At 39.3% G+C, this 25197-nt stretch overlaps 1 protein-coding gene across 8 annotated transcripts in view; it reads right to left on the bottom strand.

Moving 5' to 3' along the window:
* Window positions 1-25197, bottom strand: part of AUTS2 (activator of transcription and developmental regulator AUTS2) — a 1077115-nt gene that overhangs the window by 17623 nt on the left and 1034295 nt on the right. For 3 of the 8 annotated variants that reach the window (XM_075264854.1, XM_075264851.1, XM_075264858.1), the window contains 5 exons: window positions 18771-19248; window positions 17840-18093; window positions 17448-17689; window positions 14762-14806; window positions 5636-5731 (listed from right to left, as the gene is read on the bottom strand). In XM_075264854.1, coding sequence (XP_075120955.1) covers window positions 5636-5731; window positions 14762-14806; window positions 17448-17689; window positions 17840-18093; window positions 18771-19248 — 1115 coding nt within the window. The remainder of the gene's footprint in view (window positions 1-5635; window positions 5732-14761; window positions 14807-17447; window positions 17690-17839; window positions 18094-18770; window positions 19249-25197) is intronic. The other 5 variants (XM_075264856.1, XM_075264853.1, XM_075264852.1 and 2 more) reach the window with 4 other exon arrangements.

A 25197-nucleotide genomic window follows, 5' to 3' on the forward strand; every position in this document is an offset into this window, starting at 1 on the left:
CAACCTTTAAGTTGTAATGTAAAACCTTGTCCTTCTAAAAAGCAGGATATAGGAAGGTTAGTATTACCGTTCTACAGGTTGCAGGCCAGTGTCACTGAACAATTCTTTATTCCGAGTGTCAGTAGGCTGAGTGTCTTAGACAATATTCCCCTAGGGACAGTGATAATGAGAAAAGCTACCATCTCTAACTTGGATGAAATTACACACGGATTCTTCGGCGGTACCACAAAGTTATCAGTTGAACCGCTCGGGCCCTGAGCTGCCCTGTACTGCCTATTATGTCTAGATTGTATGCTCAGATGCGTGCTCTCCTGGTTAACTGTCACTCATTTTCCTTCTATAAAATGGAACTTTAATCTTGCCAGTTGCTAAACAAAATGTTCCGTCAATAGCGTCTGTATAGATACAATGCAAGCAGCTAATGTATCATTAAACATACACTGTACGCTGGTTCCTTTTCACAGTTACACTTAAGCATAAAAAAGAAAACAATACCTTCCCATATCCTGCATAATTTATGATGAACTTTGACCACTGAGCTTAACAGGCTGCTATTACATTCGCAAACCATTAAGGGTGCGCACCGACTTCAAATATCACATCACATAAGCAGGTTAAGTCAGTTACAATGACCTTGGGTCAGAACTGTATTAGATTGCAAGTGCAGATTAGACTTCCAGAGCCACTTAACTGTCTTCTGATGGTGCCATAAAGAAAAGAAACCACTTGAGCTGTAATGCACTCAACAATTAGGAAAAAAGTAATTAGTGTACGGATGGCCAATTGCTAATAAAAAGCCATTTCAGGAAAAGGAAAAGATGTTGTGTTACACTATTATGGCAGAAGCCACTGGGGATTAGATGTAGTGAAACAAAAGCACAAGTAATATGGAGAAGTTCCTTGTTCTATAAAACATGAATACGCTGTATGCATAATATGGGGTCATTTGGTAAAATATTTGTACCGTAAACTTAACATTTCTTGGTGACCTTTTTGCCATACAGTAGAACATGTAAAAAAAAAACATGTAAGAAAAATGTGTACATCTTGCTACCATTATTTTTTTTTTTTAATGTAGATTGTGAGCCCCATATAGGGTTTACAATTTACACTTTTCCCTATGAGTATGTTTTTGGAGTACAGGAGGAAATCCATGCAAACACAGGGAGAACATACAAACTCCTTGCAGATGTTGTTTGAACCCAGGACTCCAGCGCTGCAGGGCTGCAGTGCTAACCACTGAGCCATCATGTGGGCCCCATCTTGATACTATTTTGAACATGTTTTTCTGCTTTCGTAGACATTTTTGCACTTACTGAAAGTACTGTAAATGTAACAATTTTGCGCAAAGTAATACTTCTTATATTACAACCACTGAATTGCACTTTATTGCTCAGAGTCTGAATATATGTCTATAGAATACACCAAAAGTACTGTATACTTATATTTTGCTTGTATACCATAGTAGTGTGACATTTGTTGTTTGACTATGTCACAGTGAACATACACATTGTATTAAGGTTGACTGAACTTGCTGATATTTGGCCTATATAACGTACATTAGATGTTCAACTTACATTCATGAGACACCTTTTAGAGGAAAAGAAGGATAGGGCATGCTGAATTTCAACATACCCAATCCTATATTTTTAAGAGATATAGGGCCTGGAAGAAACGTATTTCTTCTCTATACATGCACACTGCCAAACCAATTTTGGGAGGAATAGCGGTCATATAGAATAACATTAGATTGCAGACAAAATACTAAATAACTAAACAACGTCTGTGAGTAACAATTTCACATCCAACATAAAGGACTTATCAGACTAAATATACTCAAAGTTCATATTTATTCTTTTAAAAATAGTAGAGACTTAAAATATAGAAAACCGAGGATAAATAGAACAGAGACCACAACACAATGCATTATAAAGGGAGGGCATAAGAATCAATGAACGTATACAAAACAGAACAACGCTACAGCCTCTGTTGGTGAAATGATAATTATATGTGCCTGGTCTAATCTCAGCTTGAGTACGCTCACATGGAGCAAACAGCCTAAGGAGTACAATAACCAAACCACCAGGAACATAAGTAATGCCTAAGTGCCACAGTGCTGGAGCGTAACACTGTGCAAACAAACTACAAAACAATACATCACAGTATAAATCCTATAAATAAACAGCAATACCGACCAGTTATGATGCAGGTGCCCCAACTCACATTTCCCCGCAATGACTAGTCTTATATGGTGGGTGTTAGGCATAGCAGTCAGTCTAATAAGAATTCAGCCAAAATTATTGACACCTTCAGACTTACTTCATAGTTACACAGTTCATAGTACAGTTGAAAAGAGACATGTGTAGATCAAGTTCAACCAAGGGATGGGAAAGGGCATGACATCCTATACATTTCCATTAGCATCAATGCTGTTTTCCTCTAAAAAGGCATCTAAACCTTTTTGAACCTGTCAGTTGGCATTGCTGTGACCAGCTCCTGGGGTAGGCTATTCCACAGATTCACAGTCCTTACAGTGAAGGAGTCTTGTTGACTTTGAAATTAAACCTATTTTTACTGCAGATGAAGGGAATACCCCTTTGTCTTTTTAGTGGATTTTACATGAAACAGTTTTTCCCTATATTTCTTGTGTGGGCCATTTCTATAGGTTTATCATATCTCCCCTTAAATGCCCCTCCTCCAGACTAAATAGATTTAGCTACTTTAGTCTCTCCTCATAACTGAGGTCCTCCATGCCCCTTGTCAGTTTTGTGGCCCTCTGTTGAACCTTTTCCAACTCTAGGAAATCCTTTCTATGAACTGGTGCTCAGAACTGAACTGCATAATCCAGATGGGGCCGCACCAACGACTTATAAAGTGGTAATATTACATCCCTGTCTTGTGAGTCCAAACCCATTTTAATACATGACAATATCTTGCTGGCCTTAGAAGCAGCTGATTGACATTGCATGCTGTAATGTAATCTAAGATCTACAAGTACTCTTATGTCAAATGTGAATTATTTTTCTACAGATGCATAACTTTACATTTATCCACATTGAACCTCATTTGCCATGTGGATGCTTAAACACTCAGTCTGTCCAAGTCTGCTTATACTCTATGTACATCTTCTATAGACTGTACTATACTGCATAGCTTGGTGTCATCTGAAAAACTAGAGACAATGCTATTAATCCCATCTTCTATATCAGTAATAAATAAGATAAATATCAGTAGACCCAGCACTGACCCCTGGAGTACACCACTTATAACAGAGGACCAGTCTGAGCTGTAGACATTGACCACAACGCTCTGGATACAATCTTTTAACCAGTATTCAATCCAATTACAAACTATATTTTCCAAGCCAATGGACCTGATTTTACCCATTAAACGTCTATGCGGAAAAGTGTTCAACACCTTTGCAAAGTCCAGGAACACTCTCTGTCCAGACTTCTCACCTCTTCATAAAAACAAATCATGTTAGTCTGACAACTTTTGTCTTTAGTAAAACCATGTTGTCACTTATAATTTTACACACAGTCACATACGCAGGGGCGTAACTACAGGGGTAGCAGCGGTAGCAGCTGCAACAGGGCCCCAGACACTAGGGGGCCCGGTGACAGCTGCTACCGCTGTAGATTTTAAATAGGCCATTACCTGCTGGTGTAACTCCAGCACATAACGCTGCCTGAAGATGGAGAGGAGAGGAGCTGCTTCCTCGAACAGTCCATCTTTTAACAGTAATAAAGCTAGCAATTGCTGGCTTCACTACTGTACCCAAGCAGCAGCTGCTGCCTGCTGTCCAGGCCCCTGCCTCCCAGCACTTGCATAGTGACAGCGGGCAGGAGATGTTCCAAGCCCTGTGCCGGCATCTATACGAGTAGATTGAAGGACCTGAGACATGATGCCATCAAAGATCCTTTAATCTACTAACATAGACTCAGTGTCTTTTGTGGGCGGAGCTACCTGGATTGTACAGGTCACTGTACAATGGGGGGAATGGGTTGTAGGCTGTGAGGAAGAGGGGTACATGGATGTGCAGGCTGTGTGTGAGAAAGTCTGCACCCACATTCCTTCCTTTCTCACACACAGCCTGCACCCCCATTCCCCCTTCTTTCTCACACACAGCCGGTACAGCAATAGAGTGGTGGAATGGGGGGTCCCCCCTCCAGATCCCCCTCTTGCTCGCACACAGCTTGCACCCCGCGTCACCCTCTTATTCACATACAGCCTGCACGCCCAGGTACCCCTCTTGGAGGGGGCCCCCTGTCAAAAGTTCGCCACGGGGCCCCACCATAGTTACGCCACTGCCTGTATGCAGTCCCTTAAGAGTCCCTGAAACAGTTTCCGCACAATGGGTGTTAAACTCACCGATCTGTAATTACCAGGGGAAGACCTCCCTTTTATTAAGTATTTTAGCTAATATTATTTCCCTGCAGATTTATTTAGCACTTTGTAATTCTCAAAGCCTACAGCTCACCCTTCAGATTTATATTTTTTAAATGCTGTTTTTTATTGTTTATCTCCTTTTTTAATCATAGCTGTAAACCATGGGGGGGGGGGGGGGGTTTAAGATGATATGCTGGCTCAATGTAGATTTGAATATGTCCCACTTAACCTCTGTATTACTATATGACAATAGCTTCTCCCAGCCTCTATCCTGAAGTGCAGCCTTAACCTGGGAAAATTGGCCTTTTTAAAATTAAGGGATTTTGCTGTCCCAACCTTTGCTTGTTTTTACAATTTAAGTGGAATCTGGTTAGATTACGGTCAGTATTACCAAGATTTTGACTTCACATGAGATCTGAGGATAACTGTTATGTGGGCCTCAGAGTAACAACCCCGCTGGCACCACAGCACAGACTGGACAACCTGCTCTATTACATCCTGAAGTCCTGAAGTGGGTACTGCTAAACACTTTAAAGAAGAGACTTTGTACTAGAGAAAGTGGCATACCATTCAATACAGCAAAGAGAGAGAGTGCAAACTGCCATTCAGGTGTACCAAATGCCAACTCGGTCCTAGTCACAGTAAAAAAACACGCAAGAAGTGTACCTCTATTTATAGAAGCTACCTCAAGTAAAGTTGCAAGTTACTTTGTTCTCTGCATACCTCAAATCACCTGAGTGTTATTCCATCATGGGCACTCCAACTCCGTTCACACTCATGAAGCCAGGCTAAAGCTAGGACATGACCCAAGAGGAGGCCATCAGGTACACTGTAGCCCCCACAGCACTACACCAGCCCAAGAGGAGAGCTGGAGGAATTGGCCTAGCCACAGTAACAAGTCCAAATTCAAGTACTTCTACTCCCAACCTCTCAGCTTCCTCCAATAGACTACTGCATCTTGTCTTGACACATAACAAGTCGTTTAATATGCTTAATCAAAACAATTCCTGGTTGCCCCTCACTAAGGCTCGTTCTCCTCATAGTACATATTTGGCAGCAAGCTGATCCTCTTATTCTCACTTTTGGTTTAGTTATCTGCAGAATATAATTATTATGTCCTTTATAATATGCACTGTCTACCAGGTAAGCATTTGATAGATTTGTGATACATTTAAAACAGAATTAGCATACATTAACCTTATCTGTTCATTATTTTTTCATTGTGAATTAATCTAAATGTTCTTACCTTAGGCTGGAATGCCCCTTGAAGTGATCCAAATGGGCCAGTAGGTGGGATCATGGGAGGGATACCCGATACAGCTGGAGGATATGAATGGAATAGCTGCAAGAAAAAAAGAAATCAGTTAACGATTGGATCTAAACTGAAACACGGGGCAATAAACAGCACAACACAGAACCACAGCACAAGTACAAAGGCAAAGCAGACATTGATGCGGGTAGAATAACCGGTTCTCACTGTCAAATCAGTTGCGGTTTAATGTATGTGGAAAGGAGAACTTTAAGGGCGTTCAACATTAATTAGCACAGAAACGATACCCTTGATGAATTCCTTTATTCCAAAATAAAAGGTGATTTTGTAATTATGAATTATTAAATTGGATTGAATGCCTAAGTGGTTTCAGAATTTAGAGTACATCAAAAGCAGGAGGGATGTTAAGCCAAATAAGTCCAAGGGAAATAGCAAGCTAATTAAAAAATGAAGCTTTAAGAGTGCCAGGATTTCACTCCATTAAAACTCAATTACTTTGTTAAAAGGTTTAATGGTGTTGTGTAAGAAATTAAAGAATATGCACAATTATGACTTCATTACTCTGCTTTACTGGTTATGCTGTCATTGCTAATGCTAATCTATGGGCCATTTAATAAGCAGATATAGCTGTGCGGTCTTACTCTTAGTAAACAATAGGACATTCAAGGCAGTATAGCTGTAGCCACTTAGAATAAAAACAGATATCAAGAATCTTTAATGTCCCAGGTCACCTTTAATACATGTATCTATTATTTGACAATATGTACTGTGCGCTATAGTTAAAGTCATTTAAAGCAAATCTATACTGCCTGTTCACTGAATATTGCCACTACAGAAACTTGGATTTCTAATCATGGACATTCAGCAATCCTTTATCACGAAATCCCAAACTTCGATAACGTTCTTTAGTAGGCTTTTGCAGTTTTCTGTAGGTGTAGTGAGAAATGTATGGACTAAGAAATTGCCATGAAAATTGGCATAGCCAGAAAATAATGGGGAAAAAACCCTAAACTGGAATTCTTGATTCATACCACATTTATTTATGGTTTTTAGCTATGTTTTACACGTTGCCCTTTAGGTGACATGGTTTATTAGAAAAGAGCTGTGGCTTTAGTTGCACCAAAGCTTCAATGCATTTATTTTTGTGTAAACTAACCCCTCGTTCACATCTCTGTTTGGTAATCCATTTGGAGATTCTGCATGGGAACCCCCCAAATGAGATACCAAACGCACTGACAAACGGTGAGCAGTGAAAGCATATGGACCCCATAGACTATAATGGGGTCCGTGTGCTCTCTGCACAGTGTCCGCACGGAATGTGCGGACAGAAAAATAGATTGTGATCTACTTTCATGACCGCATGATTCGTGCGGGCAGCGCGCGAAAAGAACACGGACCCCATAATAGTCTATGGGGTCCATGTCCTTTCACTGCAAACCGCTTGCCAATGCGTTGGGTAGTTCGTTTGGGGGGTCCTCATGCAGACTCCCCAAACGGATTACCAAACGCAGATGTGAACGAGGGATAAACCAACAAAAATTTGATCTAAAGTTAGACTAGACAATCTACAATCCAGAAGATTTATCTTCAGGCCATTGTGATAAATCTGACTGATAAAAAATTATCTCCAGCCAAATTCACAAGCCCACAATTTATGTACATATGGTTTTTACGGATCCTGTAAGTATCCATTCATTTCAAAGTATTTAATCAGACATCTGTTTCTTGTTTGTTTGTTTTTTCTCATGGACCATGGGTCCGTGAAGAAAAAAACAAAGCATGTTCATCTGTCTTATCAATTATGCGTATACATAACATCTATGCAAGGCTATGGGTTGGTGCAGAAAAAAACAATGGCATCTGCGATCATTCCATACGTGCATCTCAATGTCTCTGGGTCTGCGAAGACATTGAGAAGTGCAGAAAATGTTTTTAAAAAGCTAGTTTTTCATGGATGCGAAACCACATACAGGACACAACCAGCAAATAAGCAGGGTAGAGTACTATCCAAGAATATCATGGGCATCACACATCCATCTACAAAATACAGACGTGTGAATATGGCCTAAGGGTCTCCGTACACCCACAGATGCACGTATGGAATGATCACTGATTGACAATACACATGTTGATCAGTGGACGTTTGCATCAGCCTATTACACAGGCCAATGCAAAGTGAGTGGGGGAGGAAAAATTGCTACTATGATCGCTCTTCTCCCATTTAGCTTCACATTATCAGCAGCACTTCCCTGTTTACACAAGATGCCGATAATTTGCATATTTATTGACTCATTGCTCGGCTAATCAGCAGCACAATTAGAAAAGGCAATTACTGGGAACACGCATTCCAAGGAAAGCTTATTCCGGATATTTGGCCTAATTCTCGGCCCATGCAAATAGGCTTTTACTTGACACTATTTATTAGATTTATTAGTAAAGCTAACCTTTTTACTATTACTGTATTTCATTGTTTTAGCAAACATCAAGTAGAAGAAACACTACAAATTATGTTACAGGCTCATTTAAAAGGAACTATACTATGCTTAGTGCAGGGTCTATTTGGACGTCGTAGGAAGTAGAGACCTAAATGTTACCAAAAAGAGACTTCCTCTGTCATGTACCACCCCCACAGGTCCAGCACTAGGTATAATGCAGTGTTGTGTATGTGTTCCTGTGGTATTACAAAAAAAAAATTTCACAAGGGGACATCACTGAAGGGGTTTAATTTTTGTCGTAAGTCTGAAAAATAGATGATCAAAGGAATCCTATCATTGTGGAACCTTATAGGAAGTGTTCAATGCTTCTGCAGTATCAGCTATGGACAAGTAAATCATTATGCTACATTCATACGAAAGAGGGGCAAAACGGCCGTAAAAAGCATCCCCTTTCATGGCCATCTTGCACCCAAGGGACACCTTTATTCGCATGTTAAAGATATATTATAGAATATGGAGGGATTCACAAAAAGGCCAAAAATAAGACAATACCTATAATTTGTTGTTCTGTTACAATGGACCGTCAAAATAATGGTCATGTAAGTAGCCCCCATTCACTGAATTCATGTTGGCATGTGATGTCCTTTAAAAAAATGGACGTCACACAGCCATTATTCACTGTCTAGTGAATGTAGCCTCACATGATTCTTCTTGAAATCAGTATACAGTCCTTACAATAAGGGTGAGTTCACATGGAGGAAAGTGGAGCGCAATCTGGCATGTATACATGTGTTGGCAGATTGCGCTCCACAAAAGCTCCCATTCATTTCAATGGGAGTGAGGATCGTAGACGCGGCGTTATTTTGCGGCCGCAGAATCACAGCCGCAAAATAACACCGCATCTACGATCCTCACTCCCATTGAAATGAATGGGAGCTTTTGCGGAGCACAATCTGCCGACACGTGTATATGTGCCAGAGTGCGCTCCACTTTCCTCCGTGTGAACTCACCCTAAGTGGTCAAGTCAGGTCCTCCAAAGAGCAGTGTTGCATAAGCTTAGGCATAAGAAGAGGTCCAAAATGAGGGACTCCCTCAGAGCGCTTATAGGATATTTAAAAATGAGTTTCCTAAATCAAAACCTTTTCTATGTCTTGAACATCAAGTAACATTTCCAAAACCCTTGCCTTAAAAATGTTGAAGATAAAAGAGTAAATAGCTGTAAGGGCTGCTCATGTGATCCTCATTCCTTACAGAGTTTTTATGTATGGCCCTATCCACTTTCCCTACAGGTCTTCGTAAAATTACTCTTAACATAGGGAGCTCAATTATTTTAGAAATACAAATACCAAATATAACTATAAAAAGTAGCTTTAAAAATCACGACAATTTTAAATGTCAGCACCGATGGGAGAGACAAAAGGGAAAAACAAGGACTCCGCCAGCCGCCATCAACAATGTAAGACTATTCAGGAAATAAACAATAATAATAACTAACTCGGGAGGTTTCACAATAAAAGATTAAAGAGTAGCAAATTGAAATGGCTTATTTAAATGGATTTACTCGACAGTATCAGCATATAAAGAGATCTTACTGCTATAATAACTATATACCTACATGCATGCATGAAATACAGCTATGCATCTCTCTTTCTCTCTCTCTCTCTCTACCTACCTACCTGCTTATATACCTTCATTTCCTATAGGGGTTGACCAGGATATATATATTTTTTTTAATTAGGCTGGGTGAGATGAGAAAAAAAAACAACACATACTCACCTGCCCCCAGTTCTCTGGTGACTCCCAGTGCGGTCCTACTGCTCCGGTGTTTTCTTCTAACGGAAGTGCTCAACACATGTGACCACTGAAGTCAATCAGGGGTCTCATCGAGCAGAATGAGACATCCCTACCTGTGACATCCCCAAATCCTTTGATTGACAGCAGCTTAAGGAACGGGTCACAAGACCCAGCAAGGACTTCTGCTGCAAGAAAACATTGGACTGGACCGTGGTGGGAGACACTGGAGCACCAAGTACAGGTGAGCATGTTTTTTTCCACCTTCCCCAGCTTAATATAAAACAATTACATATATCATAGACAAGCTCTTTAATTACAAACTCAGAATATACAGAACATAATTTACAGTCCTATGAAAAAGTTTGGGCACCCCTATTAATCTTAATCATTTTTAGTTCTAAATATTTTGGTGTTTGCAGCAGCCATTTCAGTTTGATATATCTAATAACTGATGGACACAGTAATATTTCAGGATTGAAATGAGGTTTATTGTACTAACAGAAAATGCGCAATATGCATTAAACCAAAATTTGACCGGTGCAAAAATATGGGCACCTCAACAGAAAAGGGACATTAATATTTAGTAGATCCTCCTTTTGCAAAGATAACAGCCTCTAGTTGCTTCCTGTAGCTTTTAATCAGTTCCTGGATCCTGGATAAAGGTATTTTGGACCATTTCTTTCTACAAAACAATTCAAGTTCAGTTAAGTTTGATGGTCGCCGAACATGGACAGCCCGCTCTCAAATGATCTGAAAACAAAGATTGTTCAACATAGTTGTTCAGCGGAAGGATACAAAAAGCTGTCTCAGAGATTTAACCTGTCAGTTTCCACTGTGAGGAACATAGTAAGGAAATGGAAGACCACAGGGACAGTTCTTGTTAAGCCCAGAAGTGGCAGGCCAAGAAAAATATCAGAAAGGCAGAGAAGAAGAATGGTGAGAACAGTCAAGGACAATCCACAGACCACCTCCAAAGAGCTGCAGCATCATCTTGCTGCAGATGGTGTCACTGTGCATCAGTCAGCAATACAGCGCACTTTGCACAAGGAGAAGCTGTATGGGAGAGTGATGAGAAAGAAGCCGTTTCTGCACGTACGCCACAAATAGAGTTGCCTGAGGTATGAAAAAGCACATTTGGAGAAGCCAACTTCATTTTGGAAACAAAGATTTAGTTGTTTGGTTATAAAAAAAGGCGTTATGCATGGCGTCCAAAAAGAAACAGCATTCCAAGAAAAACACATGCTACCCACTGTAAAATTTGGTGGAGGTTCCATCATGCTTTGGGGCTGTGTGGCCAATGCCGGCACCGGGAATCTTGTTAAAGTTGAGGGTCGCATGGATTCCACTCAGTATCAGCAGATTCTTGAGAATAATGTTCAAGAATCAGTGACGAAGTTGAAGTTACGCCGGGGATGGATATTTCAGCAAGACAATGATCCAAAACACTGCTCCAAATCAACTCAGGCATTCATGCAGAGGAACAATTACAATGTTCTGGAATGGCCATCCCAGTCCCCAGACCTGAATATCATTGAACATCTGTGGGATGATTTGAAGCGGACTGTCCATGCTCGGCGACCATCTAACTTAACTGAACTTGAATTGTTTGTCCAAAATCCCTTCATCCAGGATCCAGGAACTGATTAAAAGCTACAGGAAGTTACTAGAGGCTGTTATCTTTGCAAAAGGAGGATCTACTAAATATTAATGTCACTTTTCTGTTGAGGTGCCCATACTTTTGCACCAGTCAAATTTTGGTTTAATGCATATTGCACATTTTCTGTTAGTACAATAAACCTCATTTCAATCCTGAAATATTACTGTGTCCATCAGTTATTAGATATATCAAACTGAAATGGCTGTTGCAAATACCAAAATATTTAGAACTAAAAATGATTAAGATTAATAGGGGTGCCCAAACTTTTTCATAGGACTGTATGTCTTGTCTTGGTTTCACCTCTCAGAAATTATATATACATATGTGGTTATTTGGCTTTTCTGTAAAATACAATGTAGCAGAGCTGCTTTTTCACATTTAGTTATCACAAATTAAAATATTTGCTGTTGCATGTGACTTCCTATAAACCTAGTGCCTGATCATCAGAGTGTAATTGGTTAATATAGGTCTTAAAGGGAATTTGTCACCAGGAAACCTGATACCACACCAGCCATATTACATTATCATGGACATTATGCTGGAACCTTAATACTTTGGGATAGTCAAATAGATGTGCAATTCCCTTGAAAAAACAGTTTTTAGGAACATCCCATTGAGATTCAAATGCAATGGGGTCATGGCAGGGCCTCCATGTTACCCAACAAAAAAACACCAGGTGCATGGGAAACTAAGTATTACATATTACCCATTAAAATCAATGGTTGGTTTTCTTTATAATCCAGGGCAATAAACAGTGCTCGAAACTTAAGTAAGAAAAGCTTTTTGTACTGTCTCTCCACTCTAGGTAACAGATGAGGATCCTGAACATAAGACGCCCCATTACTAACCTACCTCCTTAATAGAGACTGAAAATGAATGTTTAAAGTAGACGAGATTTTTAACTACTATTGCACTTTGCTAATGTAAAGCAGATATGCACAGTTGTAACTAGATATCATTTTGTCCTTAGTAAATAACTGCACTGTATATTCTATAGCTATTCTGACCTAACATCATTTCCAGAATTGAAGAGTAAAATAACATGCTTTGGTTTCAGCCGCCACAGCATATTTTCAATTGTTCATCACCTTCAGCTTCCATCACAAATATAGGTGACATTAATGGTTTCTAGATGATTTGTCAGGCTGCGGCATTGCGCTTGATCTCAAAATATCACATCAAGCACACTACATTAGCTATAAATGTCACAATAAGTGGTTATATTATTGAAGCAGAACTTTTCTAATTCTAGACTCAATGTAGCAAACAAAAGAGTCCCAACACTGTAATCTGTGCCTTTATAAAGGTGATAGGTGACATATGCAATAAACACAAAAGTACCTTCAAGTATACAAATAGTAAAAACATTCTAAGGAAGAGTAGGAGACTTATCTAAATGAAAAAAACATCACAAGAAAAACAAAAAGAGATGGAGCGTTTGCAATAGTAGCCTTGACATGGTTCCAATAAAGGGGTGTCCTACTTTAAAGGGGTTTTGAGGGCAGAATTTTTTTTTTATTTTTTTTTTTAATAAAGTTGTCATAGTGCTAGTGATGGGTTTATAAATACACCCATATACCTTTAGAAGGGTTTGGAATGATTCCTGGGTTTCTTTGGTTGCTGCTGCATCCTCTATGTTTGTTTACATGCTGTAGCTTCCTGCTGTGCAGCTTCCTGTGTAAGCTGCTGCACTAACTCCATCTCACTCAGCCCCCCTCCTCCTCTCTCACTCTGTTACAAAACCCTCTGTCTTGCTAAGCCTAGCCCTTTCCGCTCTTATTGCATAGAGATCCCACCTATTACTAGCCCCTCCCAACCTCAGTATCTCACTAAGTCTATCGATCCTGCCCATTACTAGCCCCTCCCACCCACTCCGTCTCCCTGGCTAACCTATTCCACCCAATGCTAGAAGACAGGAGGAGGGGGAGGAGCATTTCCCAGACACACACAGGAATATTTGGTAAGTATAACTGGGGATAGGGGAGGGGGAAAAATGATGGTGACATCCCATATCAGAAGCAGTGAAACGGAACGTCACTGGATTATCAGAAAGTGTCCCTGGAGCGGTCATATGACTGTTCCAGGGATAAGTGTAATTATATATTTTTTTTTATTAAAATAAGTTAGAAGATAGGTGGGGGAGGGAGTTTAGTTTAAGGATTAATTGTCAGTTTATCCTGGACATCCCCTATAAACTTCTTAGGCTTTCACCATGTGCATAGAATCAGCGCACAAATCCATACAGCTCTATAGTTTGGAACCATTAGCACTTTGTGCACCGCAGTATGGTGTCCTCATACTGTTCATCATATAACAAGGCACTGAACATAGCCCAATATTCCATCCTACACATGAAGGTACAGTATAATATGGACACATGCATGAGACGTTACCTATAACACTTCTTGTTTGTGACTTAGATTTTTAATAGTTCTTAAGCATTCAAGAGTAAAATATAAGATTTCCAAATTTTTTGTTGCCCTTAATATTGATGTTCTGCTGAAAACATGAACGAGACATACATATTTCCCATTCCTTGTCTGGCACATTGGGAAGTTTCGACAGTATCAGGGCATCTTAATAGTGCCCTTCTGAATAGATGACAGGAGCCCTTTAATTTATCTCCCAGAATTTCTGCTGCAAGCAGGTTTATGTTATATAGTAGGCACACCTAACTAGTAGGGTCTGTCCAATAACTCAGAGTAATAAACTGAGTTTCCATTTTATCTGTCATCCTCTGCACACAAGAATTATGTCAGGTTCTGGAAATCTTTATCATTCTAAATACTTTGTTAGATTATAGACTTTCCATGTGCAGCAGACATGATTTGATTTGGATCGGAATAACTAAAATTTTATCGTGTAGGTTTTATAACACCCATGAAATCCCTATTTAAAATTCCTGGCTGATCATTACTCTCCCAGTGGGAACAAGCTCACGCTGTATGTCATCTCTCTCACAGTAAGACTTCTTGTACAGTTTATGAGCACTGACAAATTTTGATTAAAAACAGGATAGTGCATCTCTAGAAGAAATGAATCACATGAATGACGCTTGTATATTGCCAAAGCTGATGTAAGAGAAAGCAATGGGAATTCCAGGCCGAATGATTAGGGGAAGCATTGCAATCTTGGCAGGTTATTGTGGGGTGATGTTTGCAGCATGCTACAGACAAGAGAGAAGCCAACATTTGAACACAGCACTTTTACACTCACACTGTGGCGGTAGAAGGGGTCAACTTTTGTAGGATATTTGTCAAACTGCAAAGGGATCAAAGCAAATGGTTATTACTGTGTCTCAAAAAAAAGTGTCTATAAAGATCATGATTGTATCACACTATTTAACAAGCAAGAGCACTGTCTGAGGCCCATGTAGAGCGCATTGTGAACAAGTGCACTGTTTAACCTACACCGAATCTATTATCATTTCATCCTGATGCTTTTATGAGATAAATAAAATTCTGGGCTGAATGCTGTGCACACAAAGACATTTTTATAGCTGCCTTGTATTTTATTTTTATGATAAAAGATGATCCCTATAAATACATTTCCCTACGATAACATTATAATACTGCAGAGAGACTGCTGCAGTCACCCGAGAGGTGCCTTGTAAGAAAATATAGGATCGCGTTGGAAAATAAGCATCTCTTTTATTATCTGTTTACTGGTGTTCTACAAGCACAGCCTTGTATTTATTTATATATGGCTCTAACAATTTTACTTCCATAGATACAACTTTGCAAACAGCACAGAGCCTGTTGTCTATTTATGGATGGTATCAGAGATCTTGTCAAAGAGATCCCACACCTTAGGTGTCAGCTGCATAAATCCAGACATTTTTCATCATAAACGTTGACTTTGACTTTTGAGTCAAAGGTAATTGTAACAATCCCAAATTTTCAGTTGTTTACCATAAATGTGCCTATACTAAACAAAAATAAAACTGCATATACATTAACTTTCTATTGTAAGCTACCTCCAATATAAACACGCATACTCAGATCAGCGAAGTTTGCATGTCTATTTAAGTAGGAAGAGAGGAATAAGGTTCCAGATAGTTCCTGGTGGAATCATTTTCTATTCATCTGCAGATGACTGAAACTTCATAACTTCATAACCAAATGATCCAACAAGAATTAGCGTAATAAGGATGAGCAGGTAAATGTTCCCTGCCTATATGGTTCTGCTGATATCAAGTTAAGGCTTCGTTCACATTTGCGTTTGGATTCCATCCGAGGGAGTCCACATGAGGACCCCCTGGACGGAATATCAAATGCACTTGCAAGCAGTGTGCCAGTAAAAGCACACGGACCCCATAGACTATAATGGGGTCCATGTGCTTGCCACCAGATCTCCGCAGGGATCATGAGGGCAGGAAAGTAGTTCACAATCTACTTTCCTGCCCGCATGATGCATGCGGCAAGCACACGGACCCCATTATAGTCTATAGGATCTGTGTGCTTTCACTGTACACTGCTTCCAAATGCATTCGGTAGTCCGTTCGGGGGGTCCCCATGCGGACTTCCCAAAAAGAATACCGAACGCAGATGTGAACGAAGGGTAATTGTGTCTAACAGGTGCTGATCCAAACAGACCAGAAAGAACACAAAGCAAAGACTCATAACAGATGTCTCCCATTTACTCAACGTAAAGCTTCATTGTTCCTTAATTTTATAGCTTAAACGAGCCCATAAATTCATCTGCCCCAAATACAGAGACCCATTATATCAAAGAAGTGTAATAGATGGGGGACGCTAGTATAAATTTTACATACAGACCCAAAACCTTAAAGTTACACTGTATGGGCTCTTGAGTTTATGTTTTGTTTAGTACATAAAGGAAGACTAATACATATTACTACCCAATGTTTTACATATAACAATATAAACTATGTAAAACAGACTAAATATAAAGCATAGTCCAACTGCTTATGGAATCTTAAATAGCTGTAAAATGTGAAGCATCAGATTTCTTTAGCAATTCCTTTTCTTGTGATACACTTGCAGCATAAATCTAGTACAGATCTATAGTTCAGCATCCAGGAGTTTGATAAATGATGCCTATAAAATATGTTGTTTTTATTATCTCCTTATACAGCTATAATGTACTGTAAATTATATTATTTATTTACAAGTTAGCTGTTGCAAGCGTCTTGGTTTTATGGATTGTTGGCAAGTAACATTAATGATCAGATGCAATATTTTATGTATTTTTACACTATTTCCCACAATAAGACAATATAAGACGTTTCCATAAACTAAACAAAAACTAAATTAAACTGGTAAGGTTCATTGTTGGTCATTTTACAGTATATATTGTGAGTCCACTAACAGATGCACAAATGTGTTGCTTTTAGGCTAGAGAAAATATAATAAAGGGCAGTATACGAGCATTCAGATCTGAAAAATACTAATGAATATAAAATCAGAGGCCTGGTTCACATCTGCGTTCGGTATTCCGTTCGGGGAGTTCGTATGGTGACCCTCCGAACGGAATTCCGAACGCATTGACAAGGGGTGAGCTTATGAAAGCACACGGACCCCACAGAGTTTAATGGAGTCCATATGTTTTACGTGCACGAGTCATGCGGAGAGGAGAGTACTTCATAAAGTACTTTTCTCTCCATATGACATGTGGAGAGCGTGTGGAAAACACACGGACCCCATCATAGTCTATGAGGTCCATGTGCTTTCATAAGCTCTCCTCTTGGCAATGCGTTCAGAATTCCGTTTAGAGGGTCACTATATGAACTCCCCGAACAGATACCAAACACAGATGTGAACCAGGCCTTAAGAACCTGTAATAAGAAAAATGTTACAATTCCATTAAGAGTGAAAAAGGCTCTTAATTTGAGCAACAACCAGACTAACAATAAATAGAGTTGTGTTCTACTTATCCTCACATTTCTGCCTGGGGTACGCACCATGGGCGGTGCAGGAGTCGGCATAATGGCGGTAGGCGGGATGGCGTGCGGGAAAGGTGTGAAAGTGTGCTGGTGTGTGTGCTGATGTGTGTGCTGGTGTTGATGCTGGTGTTGGTGGAATTCTGTCCTCAGATATGGTGGAGGCCCTAAAGATGCTCCGCGATCTGCACTTTGCGATGCCAAAAAGCGCGTGTTCAGCTCTTGTCTGAGAAGGTCTTGTTCTGCAAAAAGTGTAAGAAAAATATTTTTTAATTGATATTTAACATAATATGTAACGTGTCCAGAAGTGCTCTTCGTAAACACTTAATGTACAATTTCAGGGAGTTTGGCTGATAAATATCAAACTTTCTCTAGCTACTTTACTTACTTACCTGAGTAAGTGCTGCTAGCCGGATGTCCTGGAACTGGAAGGGTCCCTGAAGTCAGTGGAGGTGGAGGAGGTAAAGCAGCAGGTGGGGCAAACATATTTGGGTGGTGCTGGTGAGCAGGAGGTTGGATGGTTGGTGTAAAGTTATGCAAGGGACTGTGACTTGGTAAAGATAGTGGATATGGAGAAGGAGATGGATGATGAGCCAAATGAGATGCTGGCACTTGACTTTTGGCAGGAGTGCTGCTTCTGCTGCTGCTGTAGAAAGAAATATAGAATTTTAAGAAAAATGTGCCTGTTCTTATTTTCTTATGCATGACTAAGCATAGTTAAACCAATAATGAACAAAAATAAGTGTAGGACATTTATAGCAATAAAAATTAGTTTATCTGACAAACTGAATTGAAATTAACTGCTGAGAAAAAAAAATCAAGGCTAAAAATGGACAATAGACTAAACTTCCTATTAGACCTACCTAGTGCAGGAGTAGAATGTGAGTTAATCTACAATAAACACTTTGCATTGAGGTATACCTATGCATTGATTCAGCTTCATTGATTTTCAGTAACAAATCTCTGTTTAAACAGGGCAATGCTCCGCCAATGATCCTGAACTGGAAATTCAAAGATGATCCGTCACTTGAAGCAATTTTTAAATCCTTTTTTCTATTTAAACAAACATAGGCACCCAGTAGGACATGTTTGGACCCTTTCAAAGCTTTTGTCATCTGCTTATTAGGCTTTGGATGGGCCAGAATGCATCCCACTAAGCACTTATAGTTTCTTAAAGAGGACCTTTCATGTCCTCCTGCACATGCGGTTTTATATATCGCTAAAAAGCCAACAATGCACTGAATTTAGGACACTTATTGAAACATAGAGTGCCATATAATAATGCAAATGTACTGTGAAACAAAATGCCATCTTTTAACCAACCTTAAACTGTTCACACTCAAGCTGCTACTATTGTAGTTGCACAATGTATGGGACAAAGATTGGGAAGGAGGCCGTGTTTGCACTACTGGAGGGCTTGCATGAAGAGGTGGTTGAGAAGGTGGCTGAGCCTTTGGTGGCAGCTGCACTTGTGGTTGAGGTGGCAATGGACGTTCTTGCTCTACTGGAGCATGAGGACGCTGAAGAGGCTCAGTCTGTGTCTGGGTAGGTGTCTCTGATTGAGAAATCACAACTGGTCCTGGAGAAGACAACAGCAATGGCTGTGGCTCTAATTCCGGTTGAATAGTAGGTAGTGTGGGTGGTCCTAGTTCTTTGCACACTGTAGTCTGAAACTGAAGCTCAGAAGTACTGTCTTGACTCTTCTCTTGACTTCTTTCTAGTCCCGACACCTTTGGTGGAACTGGACCTGAACCATCTTTGCATTTGTTTGTTGTCAGTAAACTGACACCCAGATCTGTATCTGTAATGAAATATATATACATTATCATATATCCATTATTTAATGTAAAAAATATCAAAGAAACCTGAAGCTCAAACCAGCCAGTGATAATGAAATTGCATGAACAGCAGAAACATAATTTTATGCATAAATAATGTAATTCCACTGTGAGCTGAAGAGCTTGGAAATGAGCTCATATCCTTGAACTGAAGATAACCACAGGTGACATATCACATTGTGAACCTCATTACCTATCTTAGACCAGATGTTAATGAGTAAAGCAGAGTTTAGACCATATTGCAGTAGAGAGCAGACGTGTTCCTTATTCACAAAGTTCACAAAAACACCACCATTCTTATGGGTAACCCCAAACGTTGCTATGGGATTGCTAAAATAGGCACATAAAAGCTAGACGTGCCTAAGCAGATCAAATACAAAGGTGTATAACAACATCAAATTACTTCTATACGTATCATCAATGAAGAGAAGTATACAAAAGGGTAAATATGAATGTGTATATGACATATACTGCAATTTAGCTAATGTTAAAGGCACATTCTCAACATACTTACTCGATTAGTGTCACTGCAACCAGTATTGACTATTCACAATGTGCACTCAACAATAACATAATATTGGATGATGTTTGTTACTTTTGTACATTTATAGAATATGTAATTGCATGGTGTATTCACTAAATAAAAATCTCTTTAGTGTTGTAGGAAATCCTTTCATTGCACCCTCTGGGAGATTATAATCTAGAAATAATCAGTCCCTGGTGCTAAAATTGTGAGTGGTTTCGCCACTTAAGTCTAGTCAATTCTCACAAGGACTCATGACTTGCTGCTTGTAACACAGAATTCATTTACTTGAACAAAATACAAAAATGTCATGATTTTATAAAAAATAAAAAAAATTCCCCTGACTGTATTGTCATCCTATACCCCACCACAGGATTGCATGGCTAAAAGTATATTTTATAGAAGACACAATGTCAAGGTGAATATAGCTATTCAGCCATCACATGATATCTAAATTGAGTGTTTCACATATCGGATAAAAAAAAGTATAAAATATTTGTGTATGCAAAAATATTTCTGGGCACCGGACCCATATTTCATGAAGGCAACGGAGAATGAATGCTCAGAAATGTATGCTGTAGTTTTTGTAAAAGGACCCAATTCACATCAAGCAAAAAGGTGAACACAGTGAAACCTCTCCCAAAGCCTCCTCTTTAAAGAGGTCCTTTCATGTCTTCAGGCACATGCGGTTTTATATACTGCTAGAAAGTTGTCAGTGCACTGAATTCAGCGCACTGTTGGCTCTGCCCTGGGCTGGAGATATTGGAGCCGTTACAATGGCACCAATCTCTGCCCACTGTCAGAAGAGCGATTCTGACAGTCTAGCTGGGCTGAGAGGAACGCCCTTCCTGACAGTACTTGTCCATATCTTTATACTGTCAGAGCAGCCGTTCCTTACCACCCAGCGATGACACTAACCTGTGAGGAACACCCCACCCCCCGAATGTACTAATCCTCACAGCCCAGCTAGACAATCAGGAACATCCTTCTGACAGTGGGCAGACATCAGTAACGACACCAATATCTCCAAACTCCGGGGGAACATAATTGGAAAGCCGACAGTGTGCTGAATTCAGCGCACTGTCGGCTTTCTAGCGGTATATAAAACTGCAAGTGCCTGAGGAAATGAAAGGCCCTCTCTAAGATGACCACTGTATTATCCAGACCAGGTTTCCTGCTCTAATTTTCACTTTCCCCATATATTATGCATATTGGCCACCTTATTCGAGAAAAGTAACCCTTTGGAAGAACACATTTCCATGCAGTTGGGGTGGTCAGTTTGAAGAGATGTTACACTATTTGGGAAACATATGTACTTATAAAGTAATGAGAGATTTTATCAGGGGTGTTAAAACATATAGTGAAATCAATGCCGGTTACTGTTAGAAATGTTTTCTTTGACCTGTGACAGCTACAGATCTCCTAACACTGTCTGCAGACCACTGGTATTGTCTATTATTCCCAAATGATGCAGACATGGACTCTTGCGATCTACAGGAAGTTTATATCAGACAATAACATATTAAACACATAATAGTCAACCTCTTTAGTACAACTGCATAACAGAAGAATTACGTTGAATATATTCCTTAATTTGGGGCCACAATTAAGGAAATAAGACACATGCAGATCAACAATAAGTTTAACTGATCTATGCATTTCACTGAATGACCTATTGACATTGAAGTACATTGTAAAATGAATAGGTGTATATTACTTCAGCATAAAAAACAACCGTGCATATAAACAAGCCACAAAAACGACAAGAAATGCAAAAGAATAAGGATGTCAACATTCATTATACTTCAAATTTATAACATATTATTCTCTGCCTTCTGGCGTATTTTAAAGATTGCAAATACAGTTTATAGAAAAGGAGGGGGTGGGGGGTAGTGGGATTTTACAGCTGTGATGCTGCCTTTCTTCAGAGCACTGAAGTTTCATCATTAGGAGATAACACAATAGGGGCTCTCACTTGGAACAACTAAAACCAACTATATCAACATCACCCAAGGGGAAACATTGTCACTTTCTGCTGCTGTCATGTAAATATAGCTTCTGCACCACATATCATTAAGTCACACACCATAAAGGGATTATCAAATAAAAAAAGTCCAACAAACCAAATATATTCACTTGCGAGGGACAGAAAATGGCAGTGTTACATAGACACAAAACAAAACCTTTCCATCAAATAACTGGCAATATTAAGAAGCAGTCAAAAACCTAATATGAGCAGAAGCCGTTGTGTTCCCAAAGCGCCTTTCTCACAGTCCCAAAAGATACGTTCTAAATCTGCTTACACAGGTAAAGAATAATGAAATACATATCCTAGCTTTAATTAAGACTCCAGGGCTTTCCGAATGAATGTAGTCTATGCATAAGTGGAGTCTCCTGGGATTTAATTTGTCAGTTTTTCTAATCTCCATAAAAAGAAAATATGGTAATGATAAACCTGCTTGAAGAAAAAAAAAATCTGATTTCCCCCTCCCCAACTACATAATCTTCTGTCGTTATGCAACAACAATGTACGTCTTCACATCTATGTATCGAAGAGCGCCTATGTGCTGGATTGACAGAACATGCAATTATCTTTCAAGTAAGTGCTCACGTGTGAAAAGTATGTATGAAGGCAAAGCTTGCCTTCATTATCCTTCAAGTAATTGAGTTATTCTACCTTTCTGTTTCCAGTGCTAGCTCAAAATGCTATTGTTGCATAGTAAGAACAATAAGAGATTGCTTGAAATGCTAATGCAAAAGAAAAACAAAGAAAAAAATTGAAATACTGTAAAATTGTAACTGCTGTTAAATTCTTTGGGTAGAGTCGCTAGCATTTCAACAGGTCCATTTTTGTTTTCAATGACAAGTTGTTGGGTAGCCTAGCATGAGTGATGTCCAGCTCAGGCCAGCAGCAGGCTCCTAAGACTAAAGTGCACACTGTTATCTCTGGATTTACATCCAGAGATAACAGGAGAACATATCAGGTATGTTCTAACACTTATCAGGGCTCAACAGCTAAATCCACTATGAGCTGACAAGGCTACATTTACCATTCAACAGTTATAGATGTCACCAGCTGGACACAGCAGCTAGATAATAGAGGTGGTATGAAACCCAGGCAACAAACTGGAGCAAGATAGATATAGCAATGTACCAAGGGAAACACTTCAGTTATCTTAAAATGAAATACTGGAAATGGAATACCCCTTTAAGTCTCATGGTGCCAAGAGGAAAAATGTTGGTTAGTGTTAGTGTACAACAATGGCCATTTATAGCATGAATTGCAGAGGTGCTTTATGAAAGCAAACCTTGACTTTATACCAATGAATTGGTCCAGAAGCAGAAACCAAGAACCTCTAGCTCAACTCCTTAAAAGTAGGATTTTTTATGATCCGCGGTCATATGAACTCTTTAGGCTCTCCCTAACTCATAGATAAACCCGCTTAACAGGCAACTGGGCAATTGCACCCACTGGATCAACAGCACACTAAAGGGTTGTCCCATTTTTATCACAGATACAAACAAATTGTCTACTAACCAGTTCTAAGCATTTCTATAGGACTCTGCACATGAATACATGTTTGGTTATTACTTAGCGCAAAAAAATTGTTCAGTGCCAAAGAATAAGAAATTACGGATTTTTTTGCTCATTCAATAGGAACTATGAAGCCTCTGAGTGTTTATGTGAATTCCTCTAGAGAGCCTGTGAATCCCGTTCATTTTTGCACAGATACATTTTCTATTATTTCTTAAACTATCCATTTAACAACTATAATTTGCTGTCAGCTGTGCAATTCATAAGCACTTTGTTTTGAGCAGTAACTGTACTGTAAGTGTTTATTAAAGCAGACTTCTCGTATTAAATAGGCTGGCAGCATTCCCAACATACAGGCTCAAGGCACAGAAATTAATACGCTGACATTTAATGTTAATAAAGGGTCTGAACAATATGCGCCTCTTCAAACTCCTTGTTCATTTGGAATTTAATTTACAGAGGAAATGTGCTCCTTCGGATCAGCTGTGTTGGTAAACATGCATTAAAATTGACAGTCTTATAGCCTCTAATCATTTAATAAACTTTTAACCACTGATAATATGTGACAGAATGGAAGTTCCAAAGAGAACTATGAAGCTTTAAAGCAGGTGGCGCAGCTGGCTTTCAGCTATGGTTAGTGGGCAGTACGAATAGGATGGCTGTTCATACTCATAAAACGCTATGGAGTAGAATAACACATCATCAATACTCTAATATGTATGATCAGCATTTAGTGTAGCAGATCACGTTACTTTTCTGACCTGTAGACCCCCTGACAGGGTGACAGGAGGCAAACTTCGCTTTTCAAATTATATAACATTTCAAGTTGGCCATCACTGATCTAAAATAAACTAATGATCCATCAGAGACTATGAACTATGATAATTATAATATTTTACATTTCATATATGCAGCCTTAATAGAACAAGACATTAAGGTAATGGGGCCTACTATCTTTACTTCTAAGATTATAGTATTTTCTAGGTATCCATGCATGGCGAATAAATGCTGGCTGAACCCCCAGATTATGGCAAGACCAGTCAACCATATAGGGTGATTAGCGTTCCCTCCTCTCATAATGGTAGATAGTGTTGGAAAGAAGGTTTGGGCATGTTGTATGAGTCTGGATGTATCTCGCGGTGGCTTACTTTCCTCTTTCTATTGATAACACATGCAAATACGGCTAAGTGTGCATATGTATGAGGCGAGTTTGGAGCAAAAGCTGTCAGATGAGCAAGCATTCAGCTGACAGGTATCTAACTTTTATGGTCAGCTTAAGAGCCTTCACCAGCTAGAGAGAGATTTGCTTAATATTCATCAATTTAGCGTATGAGAAAAGATATAAAAGATCCACTAACAATTATATGTAATCATAAGCCAATGTTTAGATATGCGGCATGCCAGGAAAATACCAGTAAATATATATAGTTAGATCATTATTAAAATAGCTCTCTGCTTTGGTCTGTACTTGTGTAGGTAAAACCTGTTAAGCATAGCAAGACAAAAACCTCATATTATCCAACATGACACTTTAATCTTTGGCATTACTCAAATCCAAAGTTAATTCACAGACTGAGTACAATTCAAAGGTCTTGGTTAACTTCAGGTTACAGCACTTACATACACATCTCTTGGACAGAATTTACTTTACAATGACGGATAAGGTCAAAGGGAATTACATCTATTTAGATATTATTATACAGATTGGCTGCTTAGTCTGGCTAGGAAAGGAATACAAAGTAAATGTCAACGAAAATTAGACCTGTCAATAAAATGTTTATTTCCACTTACAAAGTCTGCCTGCACAATTGCTAAAGAAAATTATTCATGTCTAGACCTATCCCATTTGACAGG

This window comes from Leptodactylus fuscus, chromosome 2 (genome assembly GCF_031893055.1).
Source record: "Leptodactylus fuscus isolate aLepFus1 chromosome 2, aLepFus1.hap2, whole genome shotgun sequence".
Classification (NCBI taxonomy): Eukaryota; Metazoa; Chordata; class Amphibia; order Anura; family Leptodactylidae; genus Leptodactylus; species Leptodactylus fuscus.